This window comes from Nerophis ophidion, linkage group LG03 (assembly GCF_033978795.1).
Source record: "Nerophis ophidion isolate RoL-2023_Sa linkage group LG03, RoL_Noph_v1.0, whole genome shotgun sequence".
NCBI classification, from domain to species: Eukaryota; Metazoa; Chordata; class Actinopteri; order Syngnathiformes; family Syngnathidae; genus Nerophis; species Nerophis ophidion.
The window spans coordinates 90,758,815-90,772,170 of record NC_084613.1 but is presented as its reverse complement, the minus strand read 5'-3'; the positions used below and the strand labels follow the sequence as shown (position 1 = coordinate 90,772,170).

The following is a 13,356-nucleotide window of genomic DNA, read 5'->3' as shown; positions in this document are numbered from 1 at the left end:
TACCGCTTGTCCCTCTCTGGGTCACTTGGGGTGCTTGAGCTCTGTGTCTATATTGAGGCTGACTTGGAGTGTTTGTGGTGTTTTTTGTATGCATCTGTGTGTATCTGATATGGGAAATAGTCTGTATTTATATAGAGCTCGACCATACCTGGAATGATACCTAAAGCGTTTTACATTATACATCACATTCACCCATTCACACACACACACACACACACACACACACACACACACACACACACACACACACACACACACACACACACACACAAACACACTGATGGTGGAAGCTGCCATGCAAAGCGCTAACCAAGACCCATCAGGAGCCAGGGTGAAGTATTTTGCCCAAAGACTAGGATATGTATTATGTGTTAATTTAGTTCAATTCAAAGCAAACCACTTTATTGGTCCCTCAATGGGCAATTAATTTGAACAGCAGGTTTTTGGGGTTCATGTAGCCTACATGGCCCCCAATGCATTTGGATAGATGTACCTAATAACATAGAGCCCCCTAGTTTTCTCCCTCAAAATTCCCCCACACTATTCTGACAGACTCTCACCTATGTCACTGGTACAGTGTTATATTGTCTCAGCTGCATGTGCTGGCCATTATGAGATCCAGAAAATAATGAATTGATATCAATCTTAATTTGGTTGTGCAGTTGTACCTGATGTTATGGCCGGTATGGTTGGAATGTCATTTTGTTTAAGTCATCATATGCTCCTGACCTACCACCTAGCATGCGGATACAGTAACTGCTGTGTATGCCAACACACACATTCACCCTTTAACATGATAACTGTAGGGAGCTCATACCTATTTTTAGCTTTTGCCTGAATAATGCATTAGTTTGCAGTCAGTGTCGAGACAGCACAGAGACACACACCGCATGCATTCAGAGTGTCAACTTCAAAGTACTTGGCCTCTAAAATGATGAGCTGTATCATCTTATTAACTGGCAAAACAATGACGACTTAAATTACAGTGATTTCTAAGAATCGCCACTACAAATTTGACTGACCTTTGTTGGAACAAAGTCCTCTTTGTCTGACATATTTTGTTTTTTCCACAATTTTTGTCTGTTTTCAGGCTTTAGATGTGGACCGCAGCGTTCTATACAAGATGAAAAAATCAGTGAAGGCCATCTACACGTCTGGTTTGGGTAAGTCTCCCTTTCTGCTAGGTAAGTTTGTAGGGCTGTGCTAAAACAACACAACCAATTTCCACTAAGGGTGCAACTATTGACTATTGTAATAGTCGGTTGGTCATTGATCATCTTACCACTAGTTGACAAATCAGATAATCAAGCATAAAATTATTCAGTGGCTGTAATTTAGCCATCTGCTTTTAAATTCAGCTTAAGAATTTTTTAGCCATATGGTAGCTTATAAAGATGAATAATTAATTCAGAAATATCAATGTATACTGTAACTGTGCTGCTATTATGGTTGTTACAAAAAACAAAATAACTATTAAACTATTGTACTTTTAAATGCAAGGACAACCCGAATGCAGACAGTAAAAAAAGTATATTTTATAAACGAAAAAAAAGGACAGAAAAAATAGCAACAATAAAAATATAAACCAAAGATATCTACCTTCCTCAAAAGAAGCAAGCATTTTGTGATCCATCCATCTATCCATCCATCCGTATTCTACCACTTGTCCCTCTCGGGGTGCTGGAGGGAGCCTATGCCAGCTGCATTCAGGCGGAAGGCAGGACAAGTTGCCACCCCATTGCAGGGCCAACACAGATGTTTTTAAAAAGTTGCACACTGGTATATTATTCATTATTGGTTAACTCCTGGCATTTTTAGTAATCTAATAAACTTGATTATTTTTTATCATTTCAGATATCTAATAAATTGTTTATTTGTGTGTCTGTGTGTGTGTATGATGTTTGTTATTGTGCCTTTTTTATTTGTGTTGTAAATTGATGCTCCATCTCACCAGAAGTTCCTGACAAATAAAAAAAGTACTTAAATTGATTTAGACGGAGAGGATTTTGGCTAAAATAATAGTTGAATCTATTTTCTTTCAAAGTTTGTGTTATACTTATTAGTGAGCTACTAAGGGAACAAGTTGATTTTACAGAGTTGAGATTGCATCCTCCAGATGTCCGACATCGTGTCACCACTTTAAATGCTCCCGTGTCTAAGATGTACTGCCGAAAAAACCAAGTTCTGCTTTTAACAAGATTAGGGTGAAATGTTACCACACTTAACATGTTTCGCCTGCTATGTTGTTGCAATTGGCCGAGCTGACTTGCTTCCATTTGGGAAAACATGAGTGATGACATCACCGACTATTGTCGACATGTGAATTTGTCGTTGACTAATTTCTATTCTCAATGTTTGTCGACAACTTTGACGAATCGTTTCACCCCTAATTTGAGTAGATAGAGGCCAATAGATTTTTGTTCAGAACCAGAATAAAGTGCAGATTGAGGAATAATTTTTTACTTACCATTGTTACTTTCTACTTCCATTGGGGCCTCGTAGGGGCAGTGACACGTGAAATCCAGCAGAAGGAGCTGCAGTGAAAAAAGCATTGTATTTTTTTATTGCACAATAAACATTTTAGGTAGGGATGTAACAAAACGTAGTAAAAATGATAATCACGGTAAAACTCTCAGTTTGTTTAAATTAAAATGATCAGAAAAAAGCGTTATGATGTTGTGTATATCCACACTTGACTGGCGCTAGCTCGCTGGTCATTTTAAATGCTAACATGATTGCATATCAAATTGGTGTCCTTTCCCATTAAGAAACGACATACCAAAATCTAAAATTCACTAAAAACATTGCTGTCTTAGCAAGTACTATAAGCTTTTCAATTATATGGATTGAATTATATGGAATACGACACAGACATAGGTGTTTTTTTAAAAACTTTATTGGGTTGAGTTTTTTCTTGCACGGATGTGGGTTCAGATCCGAGGATGTAATTATGGTTTGTGAAGCACCTGTGTGTAAAGGCCATATAAATAAACTTTGTTGGCAGGACGGTGCCACAGGGGTTAGTGTGTGTGCCTCACAATAAGAAGGTACTGGGTTTGATCCTAGTGCTTTCTGTGTGGAGTTTGCATGTTCTCCCTGTGACTGCGTGGGTTACCTTTGGGTACTCTGGCTTCCTCAAGCCTTCAAAGACATGAACCTGGCAATAGGCTGATTGGCAACACTAAACTAGTGTGTGAATGTTGTCTGTCTGAGTTGACCCTGCGATGACAAAGCAACTTGTCCTAGGTGTACCCCGCCTTCCGCCTGAATGCAACTATGATATGCTTCAGCCTCCCCTGCGACACAGAGAGGAACAAGCGGTAGAAAAAGGATGGATTGATTGATGATTGATTGATATTAACACAACGGTGGTGTTTACAACAGGAATGGAACTCGCATGATGTCACATGAACAAGAAGTGAAGCAAAGTAAACACTTAATTTGCCTTCATCAATAACATTTTTTTTTCACTTTTAAAAAATTAAAATGGAAGAAGATAAACACATTCAAACACTCAAATAAAAACATATCTCGTTAAAAAAACATCACAATGTTTGTTTCCTCTCCGAAGAAAGTATATTTTGTGTCTATTCATTTAATTTATGTTTTTAATAGAACTTAAATAATTCAATGTGTGTATAAGTACTTAACACATTAAACAATACTGTGATAATAATGATAACCGAGATAATTTTGGTCACAAGAACTGTGATATGAAATGTTTATATTGTTACATCCCTAATCTTAGGCTTGTTTGGCCTTGGGGAAGGTCTGAACCCAAGTTTCTGAGTTAGGAAAAGGCATACAGTCCATTAATTAATTGATGTTCTGCTAATTGTGTGGAATTAATTGTTAATTAATGGCATCTGGAAGCAAAAAAGCATGTTAGGTGGTTGCATCCATTGATTCCATGAAGACTTTTATTCTTTGGCTTTTAACACTTCGTGAGTTGTGTGGTCCTCTGTCCTCTGTTGTCCTCTGTTTTTTATACACTTTGATTTTTATTTTACTGTTTTAATTGATTTTACCCTTTAAAATAGTTTTTAATCATATTTGTTTTTATATTGTTTTTATTGGTTTTATTTTTATTCATTTTTTGTTTTATTCAGTCATTGGTGGAGCATAATATTGTTTTTAACATGCCTGTGCAGCACTTTGGAAACGTTATTGTTGTTTAAATGTGCTATATAAATAAAGTGGATTGGATTGGATTGACTTTCACTGCGGCACAAGCCTTACAGGTTAAGTTGACACCGCAGGATCAGATGTCCAATTCTGATTTTTTTACATTACAAATAACATCCGATTTCTAATGTGAATGGAATCTGACCCGCATGTGGACATGATGTCAAGTAAAAATGGCTTCAACTCAAGTCGGTGTCAGTACTGGTTCATTTTTGGAAATTTCAAGGATTTTGTGCAATCAAAGTCAACATTTTCTGAACCAAATTATTGTGCCTAGAAGATTAAGAAGGAAGAGAACATGTACAGTATTGTGGCTCCTGCAGTTTTATGGGATCATTTGCTTTGATATCTGCTTGAAAAGTGTGCCAATGGCCGAGCAGCGCGAGACATGAGTTCCTAAAACATTTTATTTTGCCTGTTTTCTACTTCGTTGTCAATATTTATTTTGTAACCGTCTTTTGAAGGAATAATTATTGATGACGTTTTGGTCGGATGAATGCGACGTGAGCACATGAGCGTTTACATTGAAGATGCATCGCATATATATTAGGGCTGGACAGACATGGCAAAAATAATAATCACACGTATTTTGATTGATATTGTTATCACAATTAATTAAACAATTATTTATTGTACCACAAAAACTCGCTCTAAATGGTTTTAAAAACCATGAACTAAATTAGTAACGAATAAACCACAAGTATAATAATAATAGCAGTAACAATACATTTAAATAACAATTGCAAAATAAAAAGCAATAGAATTAAGTTTTTTGCCCTTTTAGATTTATTTTAACCACCACAGAGTGTGTGCTTTTTGTGTAAAATAAAAAATATATAAAATATTTGTTAATTTAAAAATCCTCACATTTATTGATGCAATACATCTATGGACAATTTTGACCAGTATTTTTTTAAATCTTAATAATTGTACAAATGTATCAATAAATAACTTCAAGTACATTATGCTTGTGCAAGGTATTTTTCGAAACATTTATTTTGTTAGTGCAGTAATATTATGTGAAGGCAGGAATGAAGTGTGCTGTGCGGTTGTTCTCAGCTTGAGAAGGAAAGAGGCGACTCACTTGAGGCTGTTTTAAAAAAAAAAGAGAGCCTCTCAAGTTGTGACCACCGTTTGTACATTAATGTTACATTGATGATGTCGTTCACAAGCAGATGAGATGTGTTGTGGGTGTATGGATTGTTTTATTCAGCTTTAGCTTTGTAGTTGAGTCGCTGTTTCAAGTGACCGTCTCACCATTGTTTAGTTCAGGACAGGGCAGTTGAGTGTGTCGGGGATTAATGAGCAGTGTACTGGACACATTATTTTCCCAAACAAATGTTCCTTCTACTCACAGTGACATCATTTCACTTAAATTCATGTCAAAATCCCTGATATTAGTCTGTGTTTATCAGCTGGATCCGTTTTATTGGCCAATTATGTGACTCCATCCTGGCTGAAGTGAAATCACATGGAAATCATATGCCTTACTTATTTGTTTGGTTTAGTTATTATTAATTAGGAATATTATTAGTCCTTTGTCAAATAAAAAGTAGCAACCATGTTGACATTCCAAACTTCTCGTAAACATGCTCTTTTTTTTAAACTCATTCGCTCCACATCTGGTTCACCGTCACAACCTCCGGAATTTGAATGCACGTTACGCCGGCCATTAATCGTTTTTTTGCGATTATTATTTTTTCATTATCAAAAGAAGCCATAGTCAAAATTAAGATTTGATTAGTTGTCCAGCCCTAATATGTATCCAATATATATATCCACATATAAAAGAAGCCTGGGTTGGATATGAAAAATTCGGAATTGCACTGTCCACAATGATATGGACAAATCCAATAGAGGTCAAAGTAAAAAAATTGGAATTGAGCCACAGTGTGAACAACACCATAGTGAGCAGAGTTCTGCATAGAACACTGGGATTGAAACACAGAGAGAATCCAAAATCCCAACTATTTCCCATGGTGGATCAAATAGGTGTTCTTATTTTGCTCCACTTAGAAGTTCAGAAACTATTTTGAATCCCATCAGCATGGAGTCAGGAAGCCTTGCCAGTCTCCTCTATTACAGCCCAGACAGAGGAGCTTCTTCTGCAGTCAGAACACGTACAGATTCCTGTTCATACACTGGAAATATGCTCTCTGTGTTTGTGTGTGTGCTGTATGCACTGTGTATAAGTGTGTGTTCATGTTTGTTACTATGCTGATTGGCTGTGCTAGCAGTGGGTGTTTCTAGCCTCTTTTGTTTTGGCCCGAGAGAGTCCCCCGCTGAGTGCGAGAAAGAGAGGCACCGAGGGGCGAGAGACTTGCGAACAATGTGCTGAGCACATCTTTCTCTGAACACTATGAGCTCTGTTGTATGGCCTAGCGACAGCTGTCTGATCCGAACTCTCAAAGGAACAGCTGGACGGGCCACAAAGGCGCAGACACACTCCTGCTCTCACCTCCCGTCACTCATTCACACGCTTCGCTGAAGTTGCGTCTCTGTGGGTTTCTGTGTGAACATTAACAGTTCGCTGGTTTTCTCTTTAAAAATGCTCCTGTTTAAATGTGCATAAAAGGTTCAGCAGTTGAAACATTGATGAGGTGCAGTGTTGCTTTCACTGTAAACAGGATTGTAAGCTGTGACAACAAAATGTAGAACCCCTGATAGTGTTGACAATAAAAACACTCTCCAAGCCGGCCTGCTGGTATTTGAAGTTGAACTAACAGAGGCTCATTTTAAGATTTGCTATTTAAAAATCTATGACGGAAATCTACTCAGAGCCGCGCGCATGTTTAGAATACAAATATAAAAGCTACATGAAATGCTGTGTGATGTTTTACTTTTGGCCTCCTCAATCAGCCAAGACAAACATAAATAAGCAGTGCTGTTGCAGCTTTAGACTACAATACAGCATATAGTCCATTACATATTTTGGATGAAATTCGACTTGATTCAGACCATAGAAAGTTATTACAGTAATGTGCCTTAGTACATCTTAAAAAACAAAAAAAAATGTTTATGGCAAAATAAACAAGACTTTATACATTCTATTCATCAATTTAAACATCACATAACTTAATTTTATAAAGCAATTCTTTAGAATTTATTTGGGGCGTGATGATATTTCTCATTTAAAGAAACTGTTTCATGGGCCAAAACATAGTAAATTTTTTTTTACAAGCTTTTAAAAGTATATTGGTCTGGACCTGCGCAAAGGATTAGAACCTATACATTAATAGTTTTGTGCACAATGAAAGCTAATAAACAGGGCTGGTTTTGGTATTCCATGCGTGGTCGCTTTCCTTAATTTGTGTTCCACAGCCAATGGGCCAAGTGTATGTCCAGGCAAAAACAGCTAAATGATCAAATTCAGATGCCACAGAAAAGCAACCCAGACTTACAGAAGTGCTGGGCGACATTACTGAGAACTGTACCCCAATGAAACTGTTTTATATCGGTCGATAGCAATAATTATTGATATTTTTATGATCGATTGAAAATAAGGACCAGGAAAATATATATTTAAATGTTAACATTTTTATTTATAATGCAACTTTTCTCTGATTATAGTCACCTCAGCTATTAAGGCAGAGAGGAAAGCAATACGTCGATTGGTAAGTGTTTGTTTCGCATTAAATGTGGGTATCTAGTTTCAAATGTACATACAGCTAGCGTAAATACAATGTTAACATCGATTAGCGTAGCATGTTAGCATCGATTAGCTGGCAGTCATGCCGTGACCAAATATGTCTGGTTAGCACATAAGTCAACAACATCAACAAAACTCACTTTTGTGATTTAGTTGACTTAATCGTTGCAAATGCATCTGCAGGTTATCCATACATCTCTGTGCCATGTCTGTCTTAGCATCGCCGGTCAAATGTGAAGACACTTTGGTACATTCAATGGGGGTCTGGCGGCAGATTTCTTGCCAGTGGTGCATCTTGTATCTCTCCCTGTTAGTGTTGTTACACCCTCCGACAACACACCGACGAGGCATGATGTCTACAAGGTTCCAAAAAATAGTCGAAAAAATGGAAAATAACAGAGCTGAGACCCGATGTTTGTAGAGTGAAAATGAATATGGCGGGTGTGTTACCTCGGTGACATCACGTTCTGACGTCATCGCTAAAAGACCAATAAACAGGAAGGCGTTTAATTTGCCAAAATTCACCCATTTAGAGTTCGGAAATCGGTTAAAAAAATACATGGTCTTTTTTCTGCAACATCAAGGTATATATTGACGCTTGTATAGGTTTGGTGATAATGTTCCCCTTTAACAATAAATGTAGGTGTAAATATAAGGAATACGTAAGAAATGCTTGATAAAGTGTAACAAAATAGCGCAAATTTTGAAAATGTAAACTTAGAGAAACCCGAGAAGAACTATTTTTCTGTACGTTTAGTGCCAGGAAGTTACAGCTGTGCTCTAAGGTAAATAAATAAATGATAAATGGGTTGTACTTGTATAGCGCTTTTCTACCTTCAAGGTACTCAAAGCGCTTTGACACTACTTCCACATTTACCCATTCACACACACATTACACACTGATGGAGGGAGCTGCCATGCAAGGCGCCAACCAGCACCCATCAGGAGCAAGGGTGAAGTGTCTTGCTCAGGACACAACGGACGTGACGAGGTTGGTTCTAGGTGGGATTTGAACCAGTGACCCTCGGGTTGCGCACGGCCACTCTTCCACTGCGCCACGCCGTCCCTGACGGTGGTTGGGTATTACCGGTTTTGGTGGGGACAAGCGGCTTGTATAATTCACAGACCACATTGGTCTGACTACGGACCATTTTAAAAAATCCCCAAATCAGCCATACTGTCGAGGTGATTTTTCCTGCTTTATTGACAATTTCTTCGCCCCCTGCAGCACCTTTTCTTGGTTTATATTCTATCTTCTCACTTCATGCAAAGAGTCAACCGTGCGACAACAATATGGTGCAACCAAACCTGATATTTAATACTGTTACTTGATCAGTGTCACTCCCACTGATCACTGATCACTTCCTGCCTTGCTCGGTTGCCGGAGAGCGACTACCTTTTTCATGCAACCAACCATGCTTCGAAACCATGTTTTTTTCCGACGAAGAAGAAGAAAAAAGTCAAACATTTTATCAAACACATTTCATCATATTGATTATGTTCCTATCGCTGTATATATTGATCTTGTTTTATCGCCCTGCCCTAAAACACAGTAAGTAATAGTTAAAGGACAAATCCACTTCCACGTTCCTTAGCTTTCTGGAAAAGGTGGCCCCTGAAACAATTTAGTTAAATAGCCCTGCCTTTGACCTATTGGTTAACTTCTGTTTGTGTATGCTGAAACATGGGGAAGATTCCCTTCCCTTTCTGCTCAATTTTCTCTGTGCTAGGAAAATGTGTGACTGATGAAAACCGTGATTTTCACCAGTGACGGCCTCAAACAATTTGTGTAGATGTGCGTAAATAAGGATGACAAGGAAGAGGAAAAGCAGAAGACCGAATATGAGTTGGTTTGCACAGAGAGGAGGACACACAGGCTGCTTGCAGGATCTGAGCAACATGAGCGAGTGAGGCAAGGGAGGAAGACATGGGTAACGTTGAGGAAAAGTTTGTTGTAGGGACCTGCCAGCCTGCCAGATTGTTAGCGTATAATGAATAAACCAACAGCAGCATCCCCAGCTTTGCTGTTTGTCTGCAGGAGCAGATCTGCTCTCACAGATTTAACCCAAACTAACTGACAAAAAATCAACTGGTGGAAGTCAGTACTCTGTTTCAACACCTCTAACTGGCAGGACAAGAAGACCTAGCTCTTAAATAATGCAACACTTTAGCCCATTTTGAATCATGTTGTCCGGACAGGATCATGTCTTATGGGATATGTACTGCACACATTCTCACACAAACACCCATACTGTCAGCAAAATTAGATTTCCACATGTTCTTAATCTAATCAAAGCCTGCACAGACATAGGAATTGCACAAAACAACCCAGAAATAAAACACCATGTTATTGCTTTTAACCATTTTCAAGGATCCTGTGAGTGCTTAAAATGATTGAAAATGCATCACGTTTAATGTTTTTTAAGACTACACTACTGGATTTTAATTTCAGATGAAAGCCTTCACATTATAGTTGGAGTTTTCACTGCATACCCATTTCAAATCAAATAGATATTTGACTGAATATTCACTTGTTACATTAAAAATGTGCATTGACTTGTCTGTTAAAGGTGTTCTTTATGTTTTGTTTGTACCATACAACAAAGTCTTTTAATGTGAAAATTACAATGCTATTTTTGATTGTGTGTACTGTTCATATTGAAATACATTTGGTCCAATATAACGCAATGTTCTACATAACTCTACTATGCCATTTATTTCTTTTTTTCTTTCTTTGAAGATACAACTTGGTTAAAAGATTTCAGTGTGTATTGTACTTTTTGAGCACATTAAACAATTTTGGACAACTGTGATAATTTGGCTCACAAGAACCGTAGTATGAAATTTTCATATCGTTGCATTTCTAGTGTGAAGATAGATAGATGGATGGATACACTTTTATTTTTCCCACAAAGGGAAAAATATATGGTTTGAATGTAGGTTTTTACATACAGTAACAAAAGTAAAATGTAATGAAAAACAAAAAAATTGTCATAAATGATCATTTATATTGAATTTCTTCAAAATTGCATTGCTGTGTGCTGTTAATATAATCTGTTCCACCCTAAAAATCATAACTCAAAACAGGTATTTCAAGGAGTTAAAAATGTATTGTTCCTTTCTCCTTAGACCTCACTTGCCAATTGACTGCTATTTACTTTGGGTCAGAGTTTAAATTAGACCCTCGTCTTTTAAATATTTTAGAAGCGATAGACCTTATCTATATACATACATAAGGTTGGCACCTAACCCCAAACAAAACTCTGTTAAAAATGTCTCATTTGTTCCGCTATGTTTGTGCTGTTAAAATTTATGTTTTTGAATTAAAAATGTTTAGTTAGTAAACATGTATTATAGGTCAGTCAAAGTTCAATCAGACCCCTATTTTTTAAAAACTGTACCAAATTGTGGCAGCTACCGATTATTTTAGTAGTGGAGTAATCTATCAATTATTTTGTTCGATTAATCGAGTTTTGAGTTACTTCAAACGTCGATGCATATTTTAAGGAAAATAGTCATCTTTCTGCTTGCCATAAACTTCTTGTTTTTTTTTTTTACATAAATGCATATTACCAACATTTTCAACATATTATTAACGTTTAAATTGCACTTTTAACATTACTAAACATAAAAAAACAACAGCTCTACCTATTTCTGAGTAAAATATTTTTCGGACTATAAGGCGCACTTAAAATCCTTTCATTTCCTCAAAATGTTATATGTTCCATTGAAAATATAGAACATTACACACGGCGCTCAAAAATCTTATCAAAATGATTTAGTACGACTTTGGTAAGCTGTGAAGCCGTACCGCTTGATGGATTGTACTGTGCTTCAACATACGAGTATTATTATGGTGTGTGTAAAAGGTAAGACATGTTATCAGTTGTTTTGTTTCCCAATATTATGCAAAAACAACTTTTCTTACCTTCTGGTACCTGCTGATCTGTATTTGGGATCTGTAAAAGTCCTGAAATATGCGTGCATCCGCCTTTGTAGTTTGTGAAGACCGCATAGTCATTTGGCTTCTTCTTTTCTCTATATTAGCAATGGCAACAGCGGAGGCTGAATGTCACATAACAAGATGATAAAGTAGGGTAAAGTTCTTACTTATATCTGTCAGTAAACTCGCCATGAAAGCGCTAAAACATACCGCTGTCGTGAGTTTACATTATTCCCCCAAGGAACTTTAGCGATTAGAGATTGCCGGTCGGACGTTTTTTTACAGGACACATTTGGGCATTGTTGTTACACTAGTGAGCCACAGATGAGGAGATGCTGCACCGTTATTGACTCAAGTAGAGTCTGAATGCCATTAAAACAATTAGCTCCATCTTTTGACAATTTTTCCACTCCTGTCCTTGCACGCTACACCGCTACAACAAAGATGACGGAGAAAATACGTTGCCGAAGGTGAGCCACGTAAATAAGACTGCCCACAAAACAGCGCATCCGTCAGAAAGCAGCTTAAAGATGATCTGTAAAATACAATGGTTTGCGCCATTGAAACTACCAATTGTGTACCTTTCTTTTACTGTAGATAATCACAGTCTTTGTTTTCCTGGTCACATTATATGTTTTAGTCGCCACTTGTTGGCAGGCAGACTTAATCTGTTCCCATTACCAACACAAAGGTGGATTTATATCAGTCAGTTAGAATCTTTTAAGTGCCTAATTTTGCACCTGGACTTAACTGCAGAAACAGACTGACACATTTACATGATAAAAAAATAAATGTTTGTACAAATGACTTACTTAATAGAATCAAGTATTTAAAATAAAATACACATTGAAAGGAAAAAAATATGCAATCTGCTGGATCAGATAGGTTACTTACTAAGTCACAAAATTTGAACAGGAAGGATGGCGGGGGATCAAAATAGCTCCTCTATACAGTGCGCATACAGTAAACTATCTTTTAAAAGCCTTGGCGTGTCTCGACCTTGCGTCTTGAATTAGATTTGTCTGATGTGTTGCGCACTTAGTGAGTCAGAGGCTTTCAGCTAATAAGACCATGCATATCTATGTAGGAGTTGCAGACATGATGTTATCCAGTTCTGTCTAAAACTGAACACAGTGTCTGACTGCTCTTCATTGATTATACTGTGTGTGTGAGTCATGACGTGGCCCCAGGTGTGTTTTAGTGTTCACCTTCACAGTTTTACACCCCCCTCCCCTCTTTTTCCCCTACCTCCTCTCTCTCTCTCTCTCTCTCTCTCTCTCTCTCTCTCTCTCTCTCTCTCTCTCTCTTTGTCTCCCCCTTGAAGTAGCTAACCTCCCAATGGCCAACTCACATCATATTTTTCAGTGAAGGTCGTCATAGTAACAGCCCCCCTGAGCTCCTTCCTTATTGCCATGGCTTCCCTTATCACATTAGTCACTTCTGGATGCTTTTTTTTTATAATTCTATTGTGACTCTCCAAAGAAAATGTTGTCTAAACTTAACAATCCTCACGCTCACCTCGATTTAAAAAATCTCCAGCGTGCTGTATGTCATTTTATTTACTGTGTCAGTGTCTTGT

General features: G+C 37.5%; 1 protein-coding gene across 1 annotated transcript in view; it reads left to right on the top strand.

The window, feature by feature from the left end:
* LOC133550236 (arf-GAP with SH3 domain, ANK repeat and PH domain-containing protein 2-like) overlaps positions 1–13,356 on the top strand; it is a 116,028-nt gene that overhangs the window by 44,433 nt on the left and 58,239 nt on the right. The window contains exon 2 of the mRNA XM_061896401.1: positions 1,091–1,163. Within this exon, the coding sequence (XP_061752385.1) occupies positions 1,091–1,163 (73 nt within the window). The remainder of the gene's footprint in view (positions 1–1,090; positions 1,164–13,356) is intronic.